The sequence below is a fragment of the Takifugu rubripes genome, chromosome 21 (genome assembly GCF_901000725.2).
Source record: "Takifugu rubripes chromosome 21, fTakRub1.2, whole genome shotgun sequence".
Taxonomy (NCBI): domain Eukaryota; kingdom Metazoa; phylum Chordata; class Actinopteri; order Tetraodontiformes; family Tetraodontidae; genus Takifugu; species Takifugu rubripes.
The window spans coordinates 9,527,806-9,554,987 of NC_042305.1; the positions used below are offsets into that span (position 1 = coordinate 9,527,806).

Consider the following 27,182-nt stretch of genomic DNA (forward strand, 5'->3'; position numbering starts at 1 on the left):
GCTCCCTCCATCCTGTACTCGCCTCCCACTTCCTACCTCCTCCCATCCCCTTAGTGCATGATTAGCGAGCTTAAACCTGAGCCCCCATCGGTGGACAGCATGGCTCCGCTCAGCAGTGAGCACGAGACTGCAGAGCGGAGCCATGCGGGGCTCTGAGTTATCTGGCTGTCTTGATTGCTTCCCTTTCTAGTGAAGCTGCCCCCATCCTGCTTTTAGCTCGCTTTTCCCTTTCTTTCCTTCTGGTTAAATGCTCTCAAAATTAATCATTAATTAGCAGGATGAGTGTGAATGACTAGGTAAATAGTTGGGGGATTAAACCAGACCGGCTCCCTGCCCCCGCCAGATTAAACTTTGGCTGCGCTTGTCTGCTCGGTTGGGGAAGGGGGGGGGGGAGTTCAAGAGGGGTTTCACCTAGCTCTAACGTTTCAAAGTCTACTTGTATTCGCTTTCAGCCTGATCATCTCATTAATCCATTGATGTGGCTGGTGTAACAAACCTGTAAGTCTGTGGTTTCATGTGTGCACACAGAGAGCTGAAGTGGCCCAGAGGGAAGTGGAGAGGTTAAAGGAGCAGCTCAGCAGCGGCCACAGCGTCACAGACAACTGCCTTCCAGCAGAGGGCGCTAGCAGAGTAAGAATAAATCGTTGCTTCCTCCCTCAGACATAACTCAACTGTAAACTTTTGGTATTAACTGGTGGCGTTTTCAGTGCACCTGCTGCCACAATTCTGCCCACATTGTGAATATCTGTCATGTCATTTCCATCAAATGCCATCTTTCTTCACTCCTGTCCTCACAATCTGACTGTTTCTAAGGAGAAGAGCGAGAAAGCCGAGTTGTCGGTCTCCTCCCTCGAGGCTGCCCTGCTGGCTAAAGATCGGGAAATCCTCCGTCTCCTGGAGAACATTCAGCGGCTGCAGTTCACGCTACAGGAAATTCAAGAGGCCTCGGCCAATCAGATCTCAGACCTGGAACGCCAACTGGCCTATAAGACAGAAGCGATTGAGGTGAACGACGCCTCCGAAGAAGCTACAAACTCTTGTCAGAAAACTGCTAATTCAAACCTTCCTTTTCAGAGATTAGAAGCTAAACTGCAGTCCCAGGTGGATTATGAAGAGATTAAAACTGAACTCAGGTGACGATTTTTCTGCAAAACAGAACGAGTAGCTCTTCACAATAATGTGAATTTAAAAAATTGACTTCTGTGGGTGTTTGTGTGTTTAGCATCCTAAAGGCCCTGAGGCTTTCTTCAGCAAACGGCACCTCATCCCAGGTATTTCTGCTCCGCCCCCCGTTTGTTTTTCGAAGTTCCTTTTGTGTCAGAGAAGAAAAACTCTAGCAGGACCATTGAATGCTTCACTGATTGTTACCTATTATAAAGACATCCAGACCCGCTGTGATTGATTGATTAAAAATTAACGTTTGTGTGTTTATGTGCACAGGATCCTGCCAAGGCTGCGGAGGCTCTTCTGCTGGATAAAGACACATTTTTCACATCTCACAAATACCTGATGGACAAGGCACGCATTTTGCAGAGCACTGGTAAACTAAATGTCTTTCAAGCTTCATTTTCTTTCTTTCTCAGCCTCATTGGTCTCGTTCAGTAAATTAAAATTCTGGTTTTCACAGCCTGTGATGTCCTTTCTTTTAAAACTTGGAGTGATTTGTTATTCAAATGAAAGAAACTATGACAATAGCTGATAAATCTTTCAGGCTTCACTGTAGCCAGACGGGATTTAGCTGCGCTGCAGGTCACCCTGCAGTGCACGAACACCCAGATGTCTGCGTTTTAGCTGACTCTGACTTTAATCCTCCGCCTCTATTCTGAGGTCACACTAAATCGCTTTGACACCGCTGATTTATGTATCGCCACTACAGCATAGAAGTGCCGGTTCCTCCTCAGTGACATGAATTCACATCATAACTCGCCTTAGAAGGTCAGAATGTTAGATTGTGTCCTTGAAACTGCAAAGACGCCGGGTGAAAGATTTTAGAGTCTATTGTCGGACTCGAGAGGAAACCCGTTCAACTTCGTTATTGATCGAGATTTTTCAAGCATGGAATAGATGGATGGAATATTTTTGAGTCTTTCTGCAGACACAAATTGTGATTATTGAACTGTGAACTGTGTCAGCAGATGATGACCAGACTGAGGATTCAGGTAGAGAGATGGGCAGGCCGCCTGCCTCCCACTCATCCTCCTCTCACATGGACGGCCGTACCTCTGCCAGCCCAGGCCCCCCCACCTTGGACGGCTCTTCCTCCAGTCAGGATCTACCGCGTCCCTTCTCTGTGTCCCCGTGCTCTGTGGACAGACTGTCTGGAGACCACATTCTTCACAAGCATCTCCTCTCTACTCACTTTAAGAAGGAGGGCCTCGTGGCCTTTCCCACCGCCCTCTACACATCCAAAGTCGCCCTGATGTCGGGCGCACACGTGTCGGCAGGGGTGGGCAGCATGGACGCTGGCTTGCCCAGCGACCAGTCGGAAAGCGGCAGCTCCACGGCGGGGGACGAGGACCAGGTGGACACGGCGGAGATAGCCTTCCAGGTGAAGGAGCAGCTGTTGAAGCATAACATCGGCCAGCGTGTGTTTGGCCATTATGTGCTGGGGCTCTCTCAAGGCTCGGTTAGTGAAATTCTGGCACGGCCCAAACCCTGGAGGAAGCTGACTGTGAAAGGCAAAGAGCCTTTCATTAAGATGAAGCAGTTCCTCTCTGATGAGCAGAACATCCTGGCTCTTAGAACCATCCAGGTCCGCCAGAGAGGTGAGCAGAAAAAGACTCATTCCACCATTGTATTAATGAATAAAATACATGATTCAAAAAATTAAGCACAAACAACAGGGAAATAATGTTCGCTTGGGTTTGTGATAAAACACAGACATAAACACAGGTAACCAAGACTGCATAACATGTTATATAAATACATAGTCACAGGTGAGCTTAGGGGATTTCTGAGTTACTGGAGCTGTTGATGTATTTTCAGAGCAGATATAATCTTCTTCTTGTTCTGGTGGCTGGACAAGTGTACATTTAAACCTTCTAATCTACTTAGACCTCATCCTTGACTTACTCACTACTTCCTCTGCCATGTTTGTAGTGTTACTTTTAAACTTTGTTTTCTCCCCAGATTCACAGCTTTTGAAAGTTGAGCTTCCCGTATACTGCAACCTCAGACAGCACACGCTCAAAGGCAGCCATTGATCTACCAGTCAAAAGCAAAGCCTTGGAACTGCTCTCTGATCAACCATCCCACTCACCCCCCTCTTCCCCTCTTTTCTCTCTCTCTTTCTGTTACCCTCGGTGGCAGGGAGCATCACTCCACGCATCCGAACTCCTGAAACTGGGTCAGACGACGCCATTAGGAATATCCTGGAGCAGGCCAAGAAGGAGATCCAGTCCCAGAGGGCAGGTGAGCATGATTAGTAAAAGCTGAAATGTTTACTGATGTTTATCGTTTTTATTTTGGGTTTAAATCACGCTTTTTTTTTAGCCTAGTTTATGGTGTGGAGAATGACTTTGTTTTTTCCCTTGTATTAGATGGAAAGTCTTCTCTGAGCAGCTTATCAGGCCGAAGTAGTAACGGTCCAGGCAGCAGTTCTGATGAAACCATTAAAAGCATCCTAGAACAGGCCAGAAGGGAGATGGAGGCCCAGCAGCAAGCCCTGATGGAGTTGGAGGCCTGCGGGAGGGCTCCCACTACCAGCTCAGGAGTTCAGGTAGAGCGTTTGGGGCCCCCGGAGCGCTCTAGAGGCCCCCCTTTACCCATCTCCATCAAGCAGGAGGAAGGAGGCTGTGTTACAGTGTGCATGGCCAACACCATCAGCAGCCCACAGACGCCCCTTAGCGTTCTTTCCCCTGCTGCATTCGTCCAGAACATTATCCGTAAAGTGAAGTCAGAAATTGGGGAGGCGGGCACCTACTTTGACCAGCACTGGTCTCATGAACGTGGCTCGATGCTCCTCGGAGGCGGAATGAGCTCCCGGCCCTTCAGCTCAGTCTCTCCCTCCTTGTCTTCCTCCTCCTCCGGGCCCTCAGTCTTGCCCCGGCCCTGGCCCCGTGTGGAGAATGGTGAATGTCCCCCCAACAGCGAGGAGGCATCTGCTGCTGAGGACGAGCTAGGACTCAGCCGGCCGGTGGAGGTCAAAATGGAGTCTGACACATCGGTCAGTGGAGAGTCTCCAGGCCCTGGTCCAGGACGGCTGCCCTTTTATCCTGCGTATATCCCCCGGGCCCTTAAACCCACCGTACCCCCACTGACTCCTGAGCAGTACGAGATGTACATGTACCGCGAGGTGGACACCATCGAGCTGACCAGGCAGGTGAAGGAGAAGCTGGCGAAGAACGGCATCTGTCAGAGGATCTTTGGAGAAAAGGTCAGATTCACTTTCTTTCTTATGAATAAGTTATTAGGAAGAAAATACAGTTGTCCCCCCTTTAAAAACATTTTAATCATAATTCAAATCAAAAATGTGAAGTTAAGTCACTTTTAGGCCCTACTTTTTATGTTATTCAGCTATATTGAAAGAGAAGAAAGAAGAATTGTTTTCTAAAATTGACCTTAGTGTGTTATATAGTAGATGTATTATAAATATATAAGCTTAAGCCCAGAAAATGTGCCTTTATTCACTTCTTTCTATACTTCTGCCACAGTTGGACCTCTATGGCATCAGATTTTGGTTTAACTGTGCACACGTTAGGTTTGTCTTAGGATGATTTTTCTTTAGACTTGGACTACTTGCACACCTTTAAAGAACACTAAGAAATTAAAACTTTAAAACTAGTTTAGCTGATCTAATAAGTGTCCATTCCATATGGCCACATATGGAATTAATTCATAATATAAAACAAACTCTGGTTGTTAAAAACCTACTTTGTTTCTTTGTAGATGTGTTAATCTTCTTGCCGCAACAGCAAGTTCATTTACGTGACGGACTCAACTTTAACATTAATGGTGTTTTGCTTCCCTCTAGTGGCGATTTGTTGTAAGTGTGATTCCGAAGGACGATTTTATTTATTCAACTGGGTTTTTTTGTTTGTTCGAGGTCTTGTACTTTTCAAAGAGTAATTTTCAAAAGGTCAATGACCAGATTAACATCAATAAGATAGTGCAGCTACAGACAGCAGTTGTAGTCCAGTCACATTAACCCACCCTGTTCTCCACAGGTGCTGGGGCTTTCTCAGGGCAGCGTGAGCGACATGCTATCTCGCCCCAAACCCTGGAGCAAGCTCACCCAGAAAGGCAGGGAGCCCTTCATCCGTATGCAGCTGTGGTTACTGGACCAGCTCGGACAGAGCCTCGGCCAGCACCCAAATCAGGGCCATGCTCAGGGTGAGTCGCATCTCCATCTATGTGCACAACGGATCCCGTGCTTGTGCTCTTTAGTGAGCAATAGTTGAGCTCAATTTTTAATTCCTCCCACACACGCAGAAAAAAGCCCAGTGACTGCCCAGTCTTCGCCTTCACCGCCGCCCAGCCCAGCAGAGAGCCACCCAAGCCCTATTGCTGAGCCTGTCAGCCTCTCTCTAGAGAGCAGCAAGGAGAACCAGCAGCCTGACAGCCTTGGCCTGGGTCTCCCCCCACATCCAGAGGGAGGGAAATCCACTCCTAACCTCTTGGCCCTGCATCAACAAACAAACCCACTCGGCATCCAGGATCTGGTGGCCATTTCTCCAGAGCTGGACACTTTTACCATCACGAAGAAGGTCAAGGAGGTGCTAACAGACAATAACCTTGGTAAGTTAGAACACAACATGTTGATTAAAGCAGATGAATCCAGGCACCCTTTAACTTTTCTGTTATGTACACAGGTCAGCGCCTGTTTGGGGAAACTATTCTGGGCCTGACACAAGGCTCAGTGTCTGACCTGCTCTCGAGGCCCAAACCATGGCACAAGCTCAGCCTGAAAGGCAGGGAGCCGTTTGTCCGCATGCAACTGTGGCTCAATGATCCTCACAATGTGGAGAAGCTGAGAGCCATGAAGAAGATGGAGAAGAAAGGTTCAGCATCTTACTCTGTCGGTGTGTTTAATTTGTTTTTTTGTATCCATCTGAACTGGACGTCTCTGATTTCCCTTCAGCCTATCTGAAGAGGCGATATGGGCTACTGAGCACCAGCTCTGACAGCGACTCCCCCAGCACTCGCTCTGAGTGCGTGAGCCCGTCGCTGGCTTCACTTGACCTGTGTCCCTACAGCCAGGTGAAGAAACCACGGGTGGTGCTGGGAGCTGAGGAGAAAGAAGCCCTGAGGAAGGCCTACCTCCTGGAACCCTACCCCTCTCAGAACACCATTGAGATTCTGGCCTCCCAACTCAAACTCAAAACAAACACCGTGATCAACTGGTTCCACAACTACAGGCCAGTGCAGTGATCTTTGGAATTCCCTGTCTAGTCCCCTTTTGAATTAAAGCTATTGTAAATAAATGGAGGGTTTAATAAAGCAGTGACTGATTGGCTTGAGTATGAATTCAGTGGTTGTCCTCTAAAAACATGTTTGGTGTGCAGGTCCAGGATGCGAAGGGAAGTGCTGATGGAGGGTCTGCCTGACAACGACACGGATGCTGAGCACCGTAGCTACTCCCCTTCGGCGACTCGGAGCCCCCACTCTGATGGAGAGGAAAGGAGGCAGCAGCATTCCTCAGGACACTTTGTGTTTAACGCCAACACAGCTTTGACGCAGGTCAAACAAGAAGCACTAGACAGGGAGAACGAGGGCGAGGAGGCCTCTGCGAAACAGCCCAGATCTCAGTGTTTTTCCACAGCAGTCCAGTTCCCCCCGTTGAAAAGCGAACGCGAGGACTCCATCAGCGGATGTCATGAGCTTCACTCAGCTGGACACAGCCTGCGGCACGACGAGGGGATGAGCAGCCCAGCTCAGGTTGCAGTTTCCATAGATGGTCCCCAGAGAGCCAGCCAGTCCAGGCACGACGCCGACGAATCCGGAAAGTCCCCCGTGGACCCAGTCAGCTTCAAGGCCTCGTCGGAGCCCTGCCGCAGCAGCCTGGAGGTCTCTCTCAACTCCCCATCTGCAGCATCCTCCCCTGGGCTCATGATGTCAGTGTCCCCGGTCCCCTCCTCCTCCGCTCCCATATCGCCATCTCTGCCAAACCCGCCCTCCACGAGCAGTCTGGACCCTAACCCGCTGCCTTCCTTCCAAAGCCCCAAAGTCAACAGAAGCACTCAGAGACGTAACGAAAAAATGGCCAACCTCAATAACATCATCCACAGGCTAGAGAGAGCGGCAAATCGAGAAGAAACTCTGGAGTGGGAGTTTTAAGTACTCTTTTACTTGTACGTAATCAGAAAAATCCTTCCACCACACAGGAGAGTCTCCAGCTCTAACTGAAGACTCTGACCCAAGCCTCGCTACCAACGGCCTGCCCTCTCAGACTCACACATCAAAGGAAACACATGGCTCGATGCCCTACAGGAACGTAACAATTGAGAAAAAATTTATAAGTGTGTATTTGCTTTTTTTTGATGATGCATACTACTTTTAAATATATATGACGGCACTAGCTGTTATTTACCTATTGGACTTGACATGAAGACTTTTGCAGCTATGGTGTCATTAAATGTACACTGAAGTTCTGTGGATTGCCACTGGGTGAGATTAAAAGAAGACCCCTGTCTTAAGCCATTAAAAGCACTATAACTATTTGGGACATTGACCAAATTTGTTACTTTTTGAATAGCAGTTTTTCAAAATTTGTCTGTAAGACTGGACAGTTTAAGTCAAGTAACATGAAATCCTATTACTGACTGAGGGATAGTCCTTTAAGACTCTAAATATTCAACATCTTGTATGTAATTAGTTTCTTGGTGACATGTTTTCAAATCTTTGTAACTCACACGTATAAAAATGTGGTTGTACATGTTGTAGAATTGTCTGCAATAGCCTTCTCTAAACCCGATGTAGCATGGTACTCAACCTGACCCTCTTACCCTCTGTAGTTAGTCACCTGTGAGTATACTTGAGCGAAAACAAGAGAAAATAGGCTAAAACCCCTGCAAAAAAAAGGAAAAAAAATGAAATCAAAGGAGTAGAGTATTTTAGTGATCTGTTTTTATGTTTGTTCTTCACAATAATCCTTGAGGTTTACACTTTAGGGCCCTTGTGCTCCTGGTGGTATGTGCAACACTCGCCACACGTGAGCACGGTTTACACGGTTTCTTTCAGACTCACTGTACCTCTCTGACCCCCTCAAGGTTGTCAGACTGAAACAGGCGGACACCTGGTTTACCTCAGATTATGTTGATGCACCTCGCGCTACTGTGTGACCATTTCTTTCATTCGCCGTCATCGTCCCGACCATCGTTGATTCACCGAAGGGGAGCGAAGCTATCAAAAAATCTTATTTAGCCCGATTAAGGGTCGGCTGTTCAAACAGTCTGATTCAGGAAGCTTGCAGCAGGAATTGATGATGCATTCTGACTACCCATCACTATGGAAACATCCAATCTGTAATTACGTTGAATTACGTCATATAATCCTCCACCACTTGTATATTGTGTCTGCAGAAGTTTCTTTGTCATGCTTGCAAGATGTTCTTTATGTATTTTGACACTATTTTATACTCGGAAACAGTTAACTAGATATTCAATACCTCGCGTATGAACTACTTACAGCACTTAGATTTTGATAATTGTGAGGACTTGATTAGAAAATTTCAAAATATCAACATTATCCTATCTTAATGTCCACAAGTCTCTTGCCTTTACTGTATCTTTGAAGTTATTAGAGGAAACACTTGCACATGTCTACATAGATCAGAGAACTTGGATTGTATGTAGAGAGATATATTACACAATATCGAAAGAAAAAAAAAGATGATATCTTAACATTGGAACAAAAATGTGCTGATTATATTGAAATAGAGTGTACAGATTTAACAAACCAAACCCATTTGGGCCAGTTGTCTGGCAAGCTCGCCCACGTTCTAGACCTTTTCTCAGGGTAGTCTTGCTTTTTAAAGCTTTACTCAAACAGTTGCTCTCATTGTCGGTGGTCACTATTGCTATTGTGTGGTTGTAGAGACTTATTCCATTAATGATTAAATGAATCTGTGAAAGTTGCGGGTGTATATGCAACTTTTTTGCTGGAGAGTTGTTGCTGTTTTGTAATTCATTACAACCAAGAGGAAGCTGATTTGTTGCATCTTTGAGATCACTAGACTTTGCTCTCTCTTTTTGTTCTCTTTTTGTTTTTTTTGTTTTTTTGAGCCAGATGAGGAGTTTTCTCTGGTTTCCCTCCATATTTGTGCATAATATACTGTATGATTACAAATGGCATTTCTTATGTGGAAATTTTGTCTTTTTGTGGACTGAGAAAGAAAGATATTTATCCGGACTATTATCTCTTCATGTAAAGCCCATCTCATTATTTTGCATGCAAATCCTTTCTAGTCACACGAGGGATAGACTGTGTTTTTGTGTTGATGTTTTTGCACAGGAACATGGATTCAGCACTTAAAAGACCTTTTACATCAAGTCCATGCATGGTGCAGTTGGTAAATTTGGCTCTCACCAAATTCATCACGAATCCTGATAAATCAAAGCCCAGGAAACATGACTTCCAAGTCCAGATTATTTTGTGCTATATCGTATGCCTTGTGCATTATCCTCACAGGACTAATGCCTTGCGGTTAAGTTTGACTTAAATGCTGTAAAGGTTTGTGGCCCAGTTCAGAGAAAAGCAAAGCTTTTTTTTTAACAAGAAGCCTGAACATTAGATTAAGTTTTTAATTGACATTTGTCACTAAATAATGAGGTAATTGGTCAGTAAGATAAACATGATCATGCTCAGAAGTTGTTGATGCAGAAACAACTTGGATGACTGACTTTGAGGGTTTGTTCCAGTATGTTTTTTCTTTTCTTTTCAAAGTCAGCTGTGAGTCGCTAAAGACAAGTGTCCAGTTGGCTGAAATTACTGTCTCATGCCTCAAAAGTCAGGCTAAAGAATGGTTAATGGTATACTAAGCGACATGGAATTGAATTTGCATATGTAAGCCATCATTCAATACATAATTGTTTAAGATTCTGCTGTGTTGTGTTTTTATTTGTTTTGTAGTGGGGAATCTCACACACAGACACGCTGCGTGGATTTAAGCACAATATAAACCATATTAAAAAAATGTCAATTCAATTCCCTCATGAAAAGAATCACGTGTTCTCACAGTTCTTGCGAAACTCGAACCCCGTTACCTTTGCTCGATTTTCTATCATGAATATTCATTAAACTCCTTTATCGGGGCAGTCCTGTGTTTACATGAACGTGTCATACCGCATGGCGTGCTGGCCCCGCCCCCTGCGCCCGCGTCACGGTGACGTCATGACGTCACGGTGGAACGTCGGCTCTTGGGCTGGAGAGTTCGCGACGATGGCGTCGATGGCTCTGTGCTGAGCGGGGACGTAGTGGAGCTGGCCGCAACTCGGAATATGACGAATGTGTATCTGTTTGTGGAGGTCTTGTTGCTCAGTAATCGCACCGGCTTCGGGTGAACTTCTGGCGTCCTGCTTCCTATCGCTCCTTTCTGTGGTGAGTCCACCGGTTGTAGTCGGTCCTCGGTGTGTTTTGACAGAGGCCTCCGTTTTGGGTTCCGCCCTCCATCTCGCAACAACAAAACAGTTGCAGATAGCTTCGCTAGCGCCATGGGCTAGCGGTAATGTTGGCCGGGCAGAGTAGCCGCTGCTGTTATTAACACCAAACCGAGCCCCCTTGTTGGGCGTCAGTACCGTAGTAGTGATGTGGGATGGAAAGCAGAGATAAATAAAAATGTCGGCTTCTCGCTGAATAGCCAGTACTTACTTCAGTGTTGGCTAACTAGTTTGGCTACTACTTTGTGGACGTGGTACTCTTAGCTTTACTGTCCGTGATTAATGAACGCTATCGTAACGATTTATAACGCAACAACCGACAGATTACCGGCGTCCAACGCCACGTAGCTAATGTTGACACTTTTGTGTGTAGACGCGCTAAATTCTCGCTATTTTTGAGACGTTAGCATAAGCGACGGGGCGGACGTTGCTGACTTTTGCCTGGTAACAATTGATTTCTAACGCCTTAACATCATATTCCACCGCACCGGGTACGCACCAATGTAGCAAAACATTAATAAACTCAAGCGTTGCGTTGGTTTTCATTGTAACTGGATTCCTTCGCATTCACTTCCCAGCCTAGGTTTCACTTTGGAGTGCTTTATGGCATTCCGACCTACTGGGATGTTCTGGTCGATTTCTTTCTGTTTTAATTTCGCTTACTCATGTTGCAGCCCATGATGCATGATGCCCTGTCACGGGATCAGAGTAACGTTCGGGCTCAAAGGGGTTTAGCCCTCCCTATGGGCCCGAATTCAGAACCAAACTGAGACGTAGCCAGAGGTCATGAGCCCGTTGTGGTAAACAGAGCCTGTGTGTGTGTGTGTGTGGGTGTGTGTGTATGTGGGTGTGTGTGAGAGAGATATGCTTTATCGGGTGGCAGCAGCAGTAAAAGCTGCATGGTGTTGTTAAATGAAGGAAGAAGTTATCTTCATATCACTTGCCAAAAAAGGAAAAATAAAACACCGCAACATTTGCAGGGGAGTTTTTTTTCCTTTAGTTGAATATCCTCTCATTCAGTGACCTCAGATGACCTCAAGTTTCAGTCTCTGCAAGACTACCTGACCTTTCCAACTATTTCCAGGCCGGTGCGCTAAAACATCCCCCAACATGTTTTATGTTGAGGGAAGTCTTATTGGGAAGTGTCACTTTTGTAATGAGTTACTGAGCCTAACAAAATGCCATTTACATGACACCGATGACAAAAAAAAGGTAATTAATGTTCTGATGTGTGCATTAAGCCAAAATGTCTACTACTTTTGGTTTTGGAATATTTGTATATTCCTATATATTTTGATTTTAGTGAAATTTGCCGCACTAGCGAAGTGTTCATTCATGCAACAGTTGGAGTTTATGGATTTTATCTGGGGTTAATGTCATGAGTGGTTTGTTTCATTGAACTGTCTGGTTGTTGGCTGCATTTTGAATCCAGTTATCCTTTTTGATCTACAACTGTGACAAAATGTTTTTCTCAGACTAAATTCAATCCACTGTGACTACCAGCAAATATATATATATTTTTATTTTTTTTCCAAAGGAATCAGGTTTCTGTAGCTTGAATGTCTCCTTTCAATGCGTGGCAATTTGCATAATACACCTAGTTTTGTGAGGAAATGCCTCTGTTCTTTATTAAGATGGATCTTTCCTTTAATGTCTCTAGATTGCCATCTCTCACATGTGAGTTTCTCAACAGGATCACCGGGGCTTAACATCAGCGATAATTGATTGTGGTAAGTTCGAAATATATCACGTTACGTTACACCCCTCGCCTTATTCTCAGACCGGCCTAATAAATGCACTTATCATCTAACTATGGTTGTGGCAGCTGTGTCTGGGACCTAAATTCTGCCTTTGCTGGCCTGGTCTCGCCTCTCTTTGCCATTTCATGCTGGATTGATTTGCTTTGGAATATCTGACTTTTCAGCTGGGGCCTCAAAACTTTCCAGTCAGTCACGGACAACAATCTGTTCATGCCCCCAGACTGATTTTCTGGAAAAGTATTTATGCGCCTGTATGCTAAAACGTCACTGATGTAATATGGCGTCAGTATGAAGGAAAACTCCAACCACCCTCAAGCTGCATTATACTGGGATTATCACTTTTATAATGTACCTCCTTCACAACTGACTTATTGTGTGTTAAATTGCTTTTTGCCCGTTCAGAAATACTTATCAACCTTTTTCCACCTTGCACAGATCAGGCCGGGCCGTAGTTCCTTTTTGGTTGACCCACACTCCTTCGTCGTGATCATGGTACAGTATTTGGTTTTCTTCAATGCCTCTAGCTCTTGCATCTGTGCACATTGTGCCTCGGATATTGGAAACTCTCGATTGATTTCAAAGTTAATCACTTTTGTTTATCAGGAAGCCGACACATAAGCTGACACATTGCCAGAGGTCCACTGAGGTTGCTGTCCAAGCAAGCTTTCAGTTTACATTGCAAGGTTGTTTTTTTTTTGTATCGCTGCAACATGACATGACCACTGGACTGTGCCTGTGTGTGGGGGGGGGTTTGGCATCCCGCTGTGCAGTGACTGCCCCTTGGCTGGCCCCAGTTTGCTGCTCGTCAGTGTGTAATGACTCTTGGTATCAGTTTGTCTAAAAGAGCAGTCTGTCAGGATCTCTCATCTGCTTTTTTGACCACCTTAATCTTTTTGCACACGCTCTCCAGGCTAATAGGCTCCTGACCAAACATAACCCATAGAGCCCTGCCTGTCTCTGTCAGCACCAGGCCAGACATTTTTATTCCAGCAGGTTTCCCCAGGGGCGCGGAATACTTGTATATTCATGCTTCACATTCCTCGCCGATAACCATCTAGTGTGAAACATATTCATCTCGTCTCAGAACACCGAAATCTCCAACATTTGACTTTCAAGAATTATTGCACCGCAGATTGAATTATTATTATTGTTGTTACTATTTTATTGTTGTTAGATACTAATTCAGTAAGGAGTTAACGGGCATTTCCTCTGCAGGAGGAGGAGGGGCAGCAAAGCCTGGAGTGCATCCAGGCCAATCAGATCTTTCCCAAGAAGTCCCCTGTCCTGGAGGAAGAAAACATGCAGGTGAGGAAGCCATCGCTGCTTATTGGGTGCTGTTAAAGCCCAGTTCAGCTGACAGATATGTGTTAGTGTGTGGGCAAGTCGTCCTAATCAGTTACATAACACATCACCACCAAGGAGTCACATGACATTTAAGCTGACTTTCAGTCTCGGAGCGGAGCAGTTTTTGTCTGCCGTGGCTAAAAATTAACTGTTCCTCCTTTCGGGTTCCTCCTCCGCTGTTAAATATAAACCCTTGATTCTCTTCTGGAGTCTTTTACTCCTGCCCTTATTTTACAAAAAGCAATTGAGCATATTTTGTGACGATGAGGATCTGTCCCCATCCCTTAGTCTGTACATTATCGTTATCACGGCTGATCTATGTCGCTGCGCAGTCTGTTTGCATTGCTCTATCTGCTGCTGTTGCTAGGTTCCCTTTCCTGAGCTGCACGGAGAGTTCACGGAGTATGTGGGGAGAGCAGAAGATGCTATCATTGCAACATCCAACTACCGTCTGCACATCAAGTTTAAAGAGTCTGTTGTCAATGTGAGTATAAGCAGTGGCCTCTGAGGTCATCTCACCAGGTATCTACGGCAGAATTAAATGTATATTGACTGTATGGGACGAGTCTTAAGTTAGTCCGGAGACAAAGTGCTGTGGCACCTGCTTTATTCACTGCTGATCTGTGATCTGTACTGGCAGCAGCTCTGTGTGACTCTTTTATCACCTCTGTTCTCCACACTTGCCCTTCCTTCTCCAGCACTTGCTGTTACCGTGGTTTCAGTGGTTCCAGAGGGGATGAATAATAGTTACATCATGTGTTTCTCTCTCCTTGTCTCAGTCTCTTTCTCTCACAAAGTGTTTCACTCTCTTGAATCCTATCACCAAAGTGTAGAGTCTATTTATTAGTTCAGGGAAAGTCTTATTTCTGTGGGTCTTTTTCTTTTATTTCTGCTAATGCATCATAAAAATTTGTTGACTTCCCATTTCAAACTGTGATGTGCACAGGTAGACCAGCTGACACAGGTCTTGGGGATTTTGCTGGTCACCACTATTTAATCTAATAATTTGTTATGTGTAAACTTTATTGGAATGACCTCTATATAACACTGTCATAATTTTGTTCATTATCATCAAACTATTTCTTCATTTTTATCTATTTGTGTATATCTAACTGTATTTTAGAATCATAGGACCATTTTTGTCTGGTTTTGTGTTGGTTCTACATTACACCACTGATGGTCCAAGAACCTTATAGACTATAGAAGAGAAAAATATTTTTGCCAGGATTCTACTCAAAATGCTTTGGTACAAGAAAAAGCATCTGGTATGTTCCGATCACACTAGTCTGCAGTTAATTCCTGAAAGATGTGCGATGGCAGATCATGTGCTAAAAGGAACAGGGTTTTATTGCTTTTTCCACCTTCACTTCCTACTGTGCATGCAATGTTTAGTGAATTTCACCATGAGCTTGTTACAGGGTCAGCTTGCTTGTTCCTTCGTGCAGCAGCTGAGTTTTTGCACCTGAAAGTTTGACATCAATTCAGTAAACAAATCAAGGTTATCATGTCGGTCTTACATTTAATATTGAATATCAAATCTCCCGGTATAAAGTTCATATTGAGTGAGCCTCATCATTACAAATGTGTTTTTGTTCTAATATCCATCACGTGTCTTGTGTTTAGTTGGACTCTAATGAGCCTTTTCTGTCTTTGTACCAGACAGAGCCAACTTTCTCCTCACACACATTTTGATGGGCTGATGGGGCCTCAGAGTTGTCTGAAATCGCATGATGGGGGTTAGTGGGGCAGCAAACGACTGAGGCTGTTAACAAGCAGACTAGGAATTTTGATGATGGGCAGATTAGGTTTCTTAATTACAGGGCAGGAATAAAGGATTCAAATGCGAGTGTTTAAGGCAGCCAGAGAAACCCTTCAGAATCACTTTGCATCATTTTTATTGTTGTTCTCTGTGTTTTGCTCTGGATAGAGTTGTTGTTGTGAGATGTCAGTAAGTACCCTGCAGAGCTGCATGGTTTGCTGTGCTTGACTCCAGGGTAAACCCTGTGTGTGCCCGTCTGTTAACAGGCTGACGTTTTCACAAGATGAATCCTGCTTGTTCGTTCTGTTTAACACAACTGCTGATTAAGCAAAGAAAACCCACGACTGAACGAAACTACCTGCACAAGCTTTTGATCTTCCAACACCATTCCGTCAGCAATAACCCCTAAGTTGTATTTTAAGCTTGACCCACTGGTGACTGGCTGCTGTTTGTGCATGGCCAGACTGTGTGAGCCACACACACAAAAGCCTACCCTGCTGCTGAACAGTGGCTCTTTACTAATTAGTAGAGCTTAGTTAAAGCAGTATAAGTATTTCCCTACGGCATTCAAAGCATCCTCAAGTCATCAGCACATGACAGTTCTGTACTTTGAATTATATTTAACAGCTGTGATCTGAAAGGGAAATGGCGACACAAGCTCAGTAGCCTTTAGAGAGCTTCGTGAGACGTGTATGACAGTATCGCCTCACATGGCAAAACAAGGGGCTGCTCTATATACTTGCCATTGTAGAACCTGCTGCATGGGAGTTTTTATACCGCCGATTGTTATTTAATTGACAGGATTGTCAGTTGTTGTCTACCACGTTCCTTTTTTAAAATGTAACCACAGTCCTACCGGATGTGTGCTGCAGCTCATTCTCAACCTGTCCTCATTTGTGTCTATCCACAGGTTCCTCTCCAGCTCATAGAGAGCGCAGAGTGTCGGGATATGTTCCAGCTTCACGTCACCTGCAAGGACTGCAAAGTTATCAGGTATGACCAAAGTTCCTCTTCAGCTGTTTACTTAACATTTAAATTACCGGTTATATAATTTTAGGAAACTCGTGCAAGTAATTGAAATATGTAAAAGCATGCCTTCTCACTTACATTGCACAAAAAGAGCTTTTGCTGGAACCTCTAACTTTTTTTTTATCCTGCTCTAAGTTAAATAGCAAATATTTGCATTACAGGCTGTAAAAAGGTTTATAGGTCTTCAGAATAGATTAAATGTATTCAGTGTATTGATGGTTTCCAGTCACATGACCTGCGCAGTGACCTGTGGGGCAAAAAACGCATTCGGAAATGGCGACACGCAAACGAGCAGTCACTGATATCATCTGTCAGCAGCCAAGGAAAGATATCTAAAGAAATTTTTAGAATTATTTAAATACGGAATTATCGGGAACTTGTGGCCCACATACAACACCGAGTCATTAAAAGCTACCAGGTCCCTGCCAAAACTCGAATTCGGCGATGTTTACATTTACCTGCTGGGCAATCCATCACTCTACACAGCTGCCAGACTGAAGCACAAGAGCAGTTACACAAGACAGTTACAAATATTACATGAGTAAACAATGCTGCTACCGGTAAGTGAAGGACAAGAAGTTCTTCATTCTAAAAGCAAAGGTGAGCTCCAATGTAGCTGAGTCGTTAGTTTCAGGGACGTAGTATTCCGAGCGTGTAACAGCGATTCTCTCCAGGGGCCGAGCTGTGTTTTATAGCACTGATCCACAGCTTTCTTCTCTCTGGGTTGTCGATATTTGACGGAATAGATAAAAATAAACCCCGGCTTTTCTCTTCGTCGGTTTCTAAGCTAGCGGGTGGCGGACAAGTGTGTTGTTTTGGTGTAGTGTCACAGGAAAACTATGAATAGATGACATGAAAATAGGGCTGCGACGTTGTGTTGAACAGTAAATGAGAAGTGCAAACTGTACACACAGTATAACCCTGTATCCTGTGATTGATCCATCAGGTGTCAGTTCTCCACCTTTGAACAGTGTCAGGAATGGTTGAAACGCCTCAACGCTGTAGTGCGTCCTCCCACTCGCCTCGAGGACCTCTTCTCCTTTGCTTTCCATGCCTGGTGCATGAATGTGTATGCTGGTGAGAAGGAGCAGCACAGCGAGCTTTGCAGACCAGGTATGTATGATTATGCCTCCCACACACCAGCAACAACGACAGCAGGTCTTTAACACATTTCTGGCTTTTATTTGATTATATCATCTGTAGGCGAACATGTGACTTCCTGGTTCAAAAATGAGGTTGAGAGAATGGGATTTGACACTCAAAACGCCTGGAGGATTTCAGACATCAACAGCAAGTTCAGGTAATGGTGGCTTTCAGTCAGGATCCCTGCTGTTAGGTTGATATCAGTTATTCCCCGCTGGAAGAAAGAGCCGATGTTTGCTTTCATTGGCGCCCTGTCCATCTGTGTGTTTACGTTTCCGACAGTAGGTGGCTATATTATTGTACTCTACTAGCGCTGCACCCTGGGCAGATGAGAGCTCAGCCCTGGATTAGGTGTCTGTTGACAACAACCTTTGTTGAGCCATCAAAGCTCTTTAGTTCAGCGTCTCTCTCTGTTTTCACGTCCTGTTAAACTATTGCTGCCCTTTGCAGGCTTTGCCCCAGCTACCCTCAGCAACTTCTGGTCCCAGCCTGGATCACAGACAAGGAGCTAGAAAATGTGGCAACGTTCCGCTCCTGGAAGAGGATTCCTGCGGTTGTGTATAGGTTGGCTGAACCACATTTACTGCCACACCCACTGAAGCTTTTTGATAGACCAATTTGCCTTTTAGTTTATAAAAAGGAATGAAACCACATTTAGATAATGTTCTTGTGCTTTCATATCAGCACCCATCTGGTCAAAGTTTACTTTGGCTTGGAAAATCACAACGCTGCAGCAAATTGAGTTTGTCAACAATGTTACCACTGGCTGTTCCAGCGATATCAATGTGTCACGTGTTTAGTCAGATTTATTCGATCTAATTTTAACTTTAAGATAACTATTCATTTGAAGGATTTTTTTTGTTTGAAATTTTCATTCATGTTAATTTCAGTCAATTTTAAGTTGTTTTTAACAGTTTCCCATTTTCCTCTGCTCAGGCACCAGACAACGGGGGCAGTCATTGCCCGTTGTGGGCAGCCAGAGGTGAGCTGGTGGGGCTGGAGGAATGCAGATGACGAACACCTAGTCCAGTCCATCGCTAAGGCGTGCGCCGTGGACGGCAGCTCCCAAAAACATCACTCCAATGGAGGCTACACCAATGGCCACGACCTGCCTGACACAGACTTTGGTGAGAGCTCAGACATCCAGATTCCTCCTTCACCACAGATATACCCCCACACCGATATTTACGTATGCGTGTGATCAGGCTGATCTGTTCGGGCTCGTCTGAAACAGCGACACATAATCCCCACAGATCTCATTAAGTCCCGTTTTTATTTAAATTAAATTTAAACGTGCACAATTTGGATTCGTGTTTGCTTCAGAATCCTCCATGACCAACAACTCAGAGGTGGAAACACTGGCCATCCAGCCTCATAAATTACTGATCCTGGATGCCAGATCATATGCTGCTGCTGTAGCCAACAGAGCCAAAGGTGGAGGCTGCGAATGCCCAGGTAGGTCTTCATTTTCCCTGCTCACAGACACGAGGGTAAATACATGTGTGTTCATCTGATCTGAGTTTGTTCTGCCCACGATAATTAAAAACCAGGAACGTTTTGCTTCCTGATACTTTTGTTTGAATCGCTGTTTCCATCCTTCACATCTGCAGAATACTATCCCAACTGTGAGGTGGTGTTTATGGGAATGGCCAACATCCACTCCATCCGCAAGAGCTTCCAATCGCTGCGATTCCTTTGCACTCAGATGCCCGATCCAGCTAAGTAGGTTTTCTGTTATATTTCTAGCTTCTCCTGGTCACTGCAGCTTCAGCTTTAATTCTTCGGGAGCTGAAGGCATTCTGTGTGAAGCGCTCAAACTCTTAGTTGCTGCAGTAAAAGATTTTGTCTTTCATAGTCGGAGAGGGCTATTTGATGTTATGTGCGCAACTTTGAGCAATGTTGTGAAATCTTTTTTTTTTCTTCATTTCCCACAATGAGTAGAAGATGTGTTAACCTTGCCAATTTCGCAAGAAGTTGCACAATCTTGTGTATCTGATTATAATACAAGGCGGTTTCACACCTCCTTGACACTCAATGATATTTTTTTCGACTGACTGCAGCTAAAGAACATTTAGTCACTTTAAATAGGAATTCTGTAATTATAAGGCAAACAATACGCATTACAAAGGAGATTATCGCATACTTTGGTGAGCCTTTAAGATCTGTAACATGGGTGGCCTGCACTGCCTGTGTGGGAAGTCTGATTACTTTGCAAGAGACAGAAAATGAGCGTTTGAGGATCCTCTGATGTGTTTGTGCTCATGGTTGTCGTTTCTTTGCAGCTGGCTTTCCGCACTGGAGAGCACCAAATGGCTGCAGCATCTGTCCCTTCTGCTGAAGGCAGCGCTTCTGGTTGTCCATGCTGTGGACCGGGACCACCGACCGGTCCTGGTGCACTGTTCTGACGGCTGGGACCGCACGCCTCAAATTGTGGCTTTGTCCAAGCTGCTGTTGGACCCTTACTATCGCACTGTAGAGGTACAGAAGAACGCACGGCTTTGGTCACATTCCATAACTTTTGTGTTGCGTTCAACAATGCTGTTTTATAGTGATTAGTTATTAGTTATTGATGCTACAATCTTTGCGCAGGGCTTCCAGGTTTTAGTGGAGACAGAGTGGCTGGAATTTGGCCATAAATTTGCTGACCGGTGTGGCCATGGCGAAAACTCTGAGGACCTGAATGAGCGATGTCCTGTCTTCCTGCAGTGGCTGGACTGTGTTCATCAGCTGCAGAGGCAGTTCCCTTGTTCCTTTGAATTCAACGAGGCCTTCTTGGTGTGTTCTAGTGTGGGGGATGGGCAGAAGTCAGACCTGGCTAGATATTTTAGGCTAGGTGTATTTGTGCACAAGGAAAGCCCTATCCTTCCTGCTTATTATCATTTTTCATCTGTCGGTATACAAGTCCATACATGCTGGATCACTTGTGTGTGTGGGTGTGTGTGTGAATGCAGGTGAAGCTGGTGCAGCACACCTACTCCTGCCTGTTTGGAACCTTCCTGTGCAACAGTGGCAAGGAGCGAGTGGATCGCCACATTCAGGAGAGGACGTGTTCTGTGTGGTCACTGCTAAGACCAGCCAACCGCAGTCTGAGGAACATGCTGTACTCGTCGCACTCTGAGATCGTACGTTTACCCTCTGACCTCAGGATGCCTTGAAGTCCAAAATCAGAATTTTTTTTTTTTTTTTCCCTTTTTTTTTGCTGTGAATTCTTTATATGCATTTTTGGGTGGTTGTCCTGACAACATGGTGTCGTGATTCCCTAATTCCCCCAAGTTAACTTTGTAGCTTTTGTTACAGGTTCTGCACCCTGTGTGTCACGTCCGCAACTTGATGCTGTGGACAGCGGTCTACCTGCCCAGCTCCTCCCCCACCACTCCTTCTGATGACTCCTGTGCCCCCTATCCTGTGCCTGGTGGCAATCCCAAGGACACGCCCCTGGCCAGGTGAGCCTGGCACGCTGGCACCTGACTCCCCCACCTCCCTAATGTAAGATACGTAGAGGTCAGAGTGTCGGCAGCTCCACTGCTCATGGCCCCTCTCAGTTGAACTATACAAGACTGAGCTGCATTTTTTTTTAAAGCAGTTAAGCAGTTTCCTGAATATAACCTACATTTTTTTCTACTCCAGATGTTCAAAGACTCGCTCCTTTGACAATTTGCCCAGTGCATGTGAGATGGGAAACTCACTGGCTCCAAACCGCCGCTCCAGCGACCCGAGCCTTAAAGAGAAATGGCAGGACCACCGTCGCTCTCTGGAGCTCAGCATGGCAGTGGGGCCTGATGGAGGAGGGAGCCAGAATCAGGAGGTGCAGCCCAATGGAGCGGAGCACTATGTAAATGGAGCGGGCACTGAGGTGGACAGCCTGCAGCCTCAGGGTTCACACCCTGAGCTCAGGCGGGGGGTCTCTGTGAACCCAGAGGAAGAGGAGGAGGCCGAGCTCTCTGTGGCAGTGGGCATGGCTGAGGGCCAGATGGAGAACATCCTTCAGGAAGCAACTAAAGAGGAAGTTGCTACAGATACTCTGAAAGAGGAAAGTGGCACCCCCGCTCATGTCATCAACAACACTGCTGTTGTAGATGTGGAGACAGAGGTGAAGAAAGATGCAGAGGTGATGGACACAGCTCATTGCGCTCAGGTCAATGGAACTGAGATCCAGGAAGAAGCAGTTCCTAATGATTCCCAACCAGAAAATGGTCTCACCACGCCTGAATTAGAGCCTGACCATCTCTCTGTACAGAAGGTAGAGGAGCTCAGTCATCTGGTAGGTGAGTTGTCTGAGTCTTCAGGTGATCTGGTGAAGAACAACTGTTCTGATGAACAATTTGCACAAGGACTTAAAAAAGCTGACTCGTGTGCGTCAGAGCCTTCACCCGACAGAACTATAACTAACGGCTTTGCAGATAACTTCCCCAAAGAAACAGCTGGGTTCAAGGAAACGTGTCCGGTCTCTGAGTCTGACCGCGCGTTCTCTGAGCAGCAGTTGAATAAAAGGGCTTCGCTGTTGGAAAGTTCCACAGAGACTTTGACTGAAGAAGTTTGCAGCAAAAGCCTGGAGTCGGCACCAGCACCATCTGCTCCCCTAAATCATCGAGCCTGCCTTGATGGCAACACCCAGACGCTCGGTTCTCCGTTAGACAAACCACTGGAGACTGGAGATCAAGGCTTTATGAGAACTTTAAATGGGGGCGGCAAGCGACCTTCTGTCAGTGCCTTACAGTCTGTGAGTGCTGACCTCAGCAGGGAGGGGTTGTGTAACGGTGAAGCCTCTGAGGGGGAGCTCGGTGGAGGCCCTCAGTGGGCCAAAGGCATTGGAAGTCGACAAGTGTCCCTGGCAAGCTGCAACTCCCTGATCCTCCACCCACGAGGCAGCTGCTCTCTGCACCGCTGGTGCCACTCCATGAGCCGCTCCGCCATCAGCCCGGAGCAGCCGTCCCGCAGTCACCTCGATGACGACGGGTTGGCGCTACACACCGACGTGATCCAGCAGAGACTGAGACAGATCGAAGCAGGTCACCAGATGGAGGTAGAGACTTTAAAGAAGCAGATGCAGGAGCTGTGGAGCTGCCTGAAGAACCAGCAGCACGCCGGGTCCCACAGGATCAACGGCGACTTGGGAGACGAGCTGGTGAGATGCGGGCGCCGTTTATCCTAAACCGTACATGTGCCCGGTGGTTCCAAACACGCGTGTCCTTCTCCTCAGACGGGTATGACAGACTCGGAGTACAACATCGACCCCAACTGTCTATCACGCTGCAGCACAGAGTTCTTCTCTGAGGCCAGCTGGGAGCAGGTGGACAAACAGGACACCGAGGTAAAGGAAATGTTTCCAAACCTCCTTAGTAGTTTTTCCATATATGCACTGTGGTTTACAGGTGAGCTGTGTGTTACAGGTGACTCGTTGGTTTCCAGACCATTTAGCGCCCCAGTGTTACGGCTGCGAGAGCAGGTTCTGGCTCGCCGCGAGGAAGCACCACTGCAGGTGAATAAGCTTAACCCTTTAATCCGTCCAGTCATCAACCTCTCCCCATTATAAATCATTTATGTGCAGAACTGGTTCGGTGGCGTTACCCTTTTATATTTCTGTACTTTTCTTTCTACTCTCATGAACATTAATGTTGCTGATTCATTCAGATTTGAAACACAAATGCAAATATGCATTTGAATCTTCACACAGATCTTCAGATAGACCGTAGATGATGTTTTAGTGTTCTGCACTGCTGTGGCAGATCTTATCCAGTCTGTGCCCCTTCCCCCCACAGTGGCAGGGAACCTGTCCAGGAGGACTGGTGAGACCCAGCTCCCATTACCCCCTCCCAAACTGCCATCACTGTCTCCTAATCCCCCTCCCCTCACCTGCATCCTCCCCTCTGCACCTGCTTCTCCTGGTTTCACTTTATTATGTTCAATTCTCAGTAGGGAAATTTAAATTCCAAGGACTCAAATTTGACTTTAGTGTGCTTATAGCACCACGTCTCATTTGAAATGGGCTGTGGTGGTGAGTGTGGTGCTGTCAGCAGGAGAGTCTAAACTCTGCCACGCTGCTCCTGGGCTGGTCCTCTGTCTCCTGCTGTAGCATCACGTCATCCCCACAACCTTCAAACGCCACCTCAGGGTGGGTAGAGGCAGGTAGAAGGGACCACCACGTGTGTTTGAGTGGCTGAGCATGGCCTCCATCTGAATCTGAGCATGGGCGCCGGAGACTTTCAGTGTAACCTTGCTCTCTCGTCAAGTGGTGATGATGATGATGTGCTTTGAATGGACTGAATAGTTAGGACCACTGAGTGATAGAGCACCTTGATTTTTCTGCAAACTCACCCTCCTGTTCTGCAAACGTGGCTGAACAAATCAAGGCTGACCCTGCGTCTGCCAGCAGAAACCAGTTGTCTTAATCCGTTTCCATTATAATTAAAACCTAACGTCTTTTGGAATGTCTTGTAGGACAGGGTGTAATCACACATCTCTGATTTTATTTGTGTCATGATGCAATCCTATAGCATTTAAGAGTGCTTGTGTTTAGTTTGATCTTTATTACATCATAAATGGACCTGTAATCTTATTGGAAACCATGATATTATCATTTTATCTTCAACTATACAGCCTTGATTTGAACATTTATTCATTGCGGCTGCATCGAGTGTTGACATTTGTGAGCCAGCTTTAGGTAAATGTAACTCCAGGCTGTTGCCTGCCCATGATGATGATGATGATGATGATGCTCGTGTTTGAAGAACAGGATTCCAGTAGAGGATTTATTGGCTGTGAATGGTGTGAAGGAGCTGCATGGGGGCTGTAGAGTGTGTGTGAGGGAGCAGTGATGACCTGTCTGCGTCCTGCTGCAGGAACTGTGGTAACGTGTTCTGCGCCAGCTGCTGCGACCAGAAGATCCCAGTGCCAAGCCAGCAGCTGTTTGAGCCCAGCCGCGTCTGTAAGACCTGCTACAGTAGCCTGCAGCTCGGCCCGGCGCCGCTGGACCTGGAGCTGGACAAACCAATCACAGCGAGCTCCAACTGAGCTGCAGAGGAGCAGAACTGGCGCACTGCTGAAGAAGAGCACAAGAGCTTCACAGAATGTCCCCCCGAACTCCACGTGTGTATTTGCTGCAGGTTTTTGTGTACAGATGGAGGTTGACGTGAAGCAGGAGCTGAATGGCGTGTTGGCATGATCCTTTGACCAATGTATGTGTGACAGGAAACGGGCACGTTGGCAACTTGTGAGTGGGGGGGATGGGGGGGGTGGGCTGCTCTCCCAGGCCTGAGCAGAGAGAATGGACATCCTGGTGGTCTGATCCAGGCAGGCAGAGAAGGTTGCTGATGGTCTCTGAGGGTCTTTGGTCTGTTAAATCACCCCCCTTTAGCCCATCGTCTCCCAGTTTTACTGATGAGACCTGTCCAAAACTGTCAAAAGTTAATGGCCAGTTCACCCAAACTGCTAAAATTCTTTCTAAAATGCCAAGTGAAAGCAGGAAAACCAGGTAAGATTTAGAGTTCTTGCATCTATATAGTCCTGAAACATCATCTCACTTTGCTTCCTCCTCTCCTAAGACCTCTCTCCCATCTTTCCACAGACCTTTTGTGTTTGCAGTATGCTGCTAACACACTAAACCTGATTATTAGAGCTCTAAATGGTGGATTTAGCTCACAGCTACGATGATTTGGGTGAACTATCCCTTTAACATCAACGCGTTGTGGTGACCACTTTTTCCCCGACACACTGAGAAATCCCTGGATTTCTCGCCCTTCCCAGCAGGCCCTGGGAACCAGACATTTCATTTTGTTATTTATTAGGGTGGCGACGACCTCACGAGATCTCTGCTCTGATTGGCTGAACCTGGGAGAGCAGCGGTGAGCAGGAAGGGCCGTTAACCTTCCAGTTCAGAGCGCTCCACTGAGACAACCATTCTGCCCAACGCCTGTTCAATGACCTCCTTTCACGCACACTTTTATGTAAATTAAATAAATGAAATAATATATTCAGATACCTATATAGCATTTAAGAAAAAATGTATAGAATCCTTTAATAGTGGCTCACTTAATTAGTCACCATTTTTGTTTTTTTATTTTGTTTTCTTACATTAATTGCAGAAAAAGAGGTCTATTTTGCAGCCTGTCAAAGGTGACAGGAGTGTTTCTTTATAGAAGCAGGGTTTCCTGTTTTGATGTTTCTTTCCCCCCCTTTACAAATGCGATTGTTACTTTAATTTATTTAGGTATTCTTTATGGAATTGCTGTGTTAAAATCCTGACAATTCGGTTGCCGTTGGATAATCAGTGTTCACGAGCTGGAAAACGAAGGTTCTGATCAGCCGCGATGATCCGTTCATCTGCAGTCGCGCGCGAGGTCACATGACCTCACGTATAGAGGGGCTGCAACCAGCAAGATGACTATGCACCGCGGCAACAGTGGTTGAATAATCCCCCGTGCACGCCGAGCGTGCATCAGCGCCATTGTTCAGTGGTTGGCCAGATGGGCGCCGCGGCATCTTGACAACATGACGCTGTTTAATCACGCTGACGCCACATCACCAAGCTTCTGCTGTTGGAAATGAGGGTGTTTGTGGGTGACTGACGTGTTGAAGGTGTTAAGAACAGAGTTGATGCATCTCTCACCAAACACGGAACTGGGAGTAAACGTGCAGGAACTGGAGTTTGCTGGTTTCACCTGCAGGTTTAGACAAACTGGAATCAGTTCTAATAGCACTTGCGTCCCACTACTCCCAGTATGGGAGCCCATGTGAACTGAACTGTTCTCAGCAAGCATTCTCAGATAAATCAAGCGAAATCTGACCTAAATCTCAAAATTCTGATATTTAAAAAAAAAAAATCTCTGACAAGGTCAGAAAAGTCCAAACCTTCCCCGGAATGATGTCAGAAACGACCTCCAACACGGACGTGGATGCGGTCCTCAGCTCAGGCCGGCGTTCCTTTAGCTCACACTGGCAGCAGCAGAAAGACTTTGCTGGGAGGGAAAGAGGCTTTTTTTTTTGCACATGACGTCGAGCCGACACTGCCACAGCGCGTTGAGGAAGCTGAAAGTGTGCTTTTCAGTATTGTAACAAGCATCACGGTGGGTGGGAGGGAAACGCGTCATCATCGATCCCCATGGTTTCTGATTTTTTTGGGCCCGCTTAAATTCTTTGGTTTGCAGATTTTTAATTTCTCCTCACCTGCGCTGACCCGCTGCGTCAGACGCGTTGCTGCTATGGCCCAGTAATCGCGTGTGTGTGTGTGTGTGTGTGTTAGTGCAAGAGTGCACTGGGAGTGTGCGCGTGTGCATGTCTGGTGCCAAGCAGCTTTATTACGGGTCTCTCACAAAGGGATCACTCGTGGTTTTGTTTGATTTATTTTTTTCCTGTTTCCTTCTCCTCCTGTTTGATAAGCACTTTGAACCTTCTCATGTCTGTCAGAGGAGTGTGTAGCTGTATATAGCAACTTCCTGTAACAACAAGTGCTCCTTGTTCAGTCTGAATATTTTGTTTTGTTGGAATTTACTTTAGAGCATTATATTGTTGTAGATTTAAAAAAAATGAGAAATAAACTAGAAGAACCTACGGCCT

The 27,182-nt window shown here is 45.9% G+C and overlaps 2 protein-coding genes across 16 annotated transcripts in view; both read left to right on the forward strand.

Annotated features, from left to right (window-relative positions):
• cux2b (cut-like homeobox 2b) overlaps positions 1–10,038 on the forward strand; it is a 67,788-nt gene extending 57,750 nt beyond the window's left edge. For 6 of the 7 annotated variants that reach the window (XM_029829945.1, XM_029829950.1, XM_029829949.1 and 3 more), the window contains exons 10-22: positions 529–630; positions 814–1,005; positions 1,075–1,133; positions 1,223–1,271; positions 1,441–1,540; positions 2,133–2,765; positions 3,310–3,411; positions 3,540–4,375; positions 5,166–5,331; positions 5,431–5,736; positions 5,811–5,999; positions 6,080–6,356; positions 6,504–10,038. In XM_029829945.1, coding sequence (XP_029685805.1) covers positions 529–630; positions 814–1,005; positions 1,075–1,133; positions 1,223–1,271; positions 1,441–1,540; positions 2,133–2,765; positions 3,310–3,411; positions 3,540–4,375; positions 5,166–5,331; positions 5,431–5,736; positions 5,811–5,999; positions 6,080–6,356; positions 6,504–7,275 — 3,783 coding nt within the window. In that variant the 3' untranslated portion in view covers positions 7,276–10,038. The remainder of the gene's footprint in view (positions 1–528; positions 631–813; positions 1,006–1,074; positions 1,134–1,222; positions 1,272–1,440; positions 1,541–2,132; positions 2,766–3,309; positions 3,412–3,539; positions 4,376–5,165; positions 5,332–5,430; positions 5,737–5,810; positions 6,000–6,079; positions 6,357–6,503) is intronic. The other variant, XM_029829946.1, reaches the window with a different exon arrangement.
• Positions 10,039–10,330: 292 nt separating this feature from the next.
• On the forward strand, positions 10,331–27,179 carry mtmr3 (myotubularin related protein 3). Of its 9 annotated transcripts, none has more exons than XR_003886670.1 (22): positions 10,331–10,536; positions 12,289–12,325; positions 12,791–12,847; positions 13,571–13,660; positions 14,067–14,183; positions 16,369–16,451; positions 17,434–17,600; positions 17,691–17,787; positions 18,081–18,194; positions 18,567–18,757; positions 18,954–19,085; positions 19,241–19,352; positions 19,913–20,108; positions 20,220–20,405; positions 20,582–20,752; positions 20,928–21,073; positions 21,258–22,755; positions 22,831–22,941; positions 23,021–23,109; positions 23,390–23,416; positions 24,470–25,101; positions 25,195–27,179. XR_003886670.1 is itself a non-coding variant. In XM_029829954.1 (22 exons), the coding sequence occupies exons 5-22, from the start codon at positions 13,655–13,657 to the stop codon at positions 24,639–24,641; spliced, it is 3,615 nt and encodes a 1,204-aa protein (XP_029685814.1). In that variant the 5' UTR covers positions 10,331–10,536; positions 12,256–12,325; positions 12,791–12,847; positions 12,959–13,038; positions 13,571–13,654; the 3' UTR covers positions 24,642–27,179. The 9 variants fall into 9 exon arrangements, 7 of the variants coding, with proteins under 7 accessions (XP_029685814.1, XP_029685813.1, XP_011613757.2 ...); XM_029829954.1 differs by adding an exon at positions 12,959–13,038 and having other exon boundaries at positions 12,256–12,325; positions 24,470–27,179; XM_029829953.1 differs by adding an exon at positions 12,959–13,038 and having other exon boundaries at positions 24,470–27,179.
• Positions 27,180–27,182: the final 3 nt, after the last annotated feature.

Excerpts from the sequence above, each read along its gene's own strand:
- mtmr3 (XM_011615455.2), top strand. Across the intron at positions 17,601-17,690 it reads CAGCGAGCTTTGCAGACCAG|GCGAACATGTGACTTCCTGG; the intron begins GTATGTATGATT and ends TATCATCTGTAG. Across the intron at positions 20,753-20,927 it reads ACTCGTCGCACTCTGAGATC|GTTCTGCACCCTGTGTGTCA; the intron begins GTACGTTTACCC and ends CTTTTGTTACAG.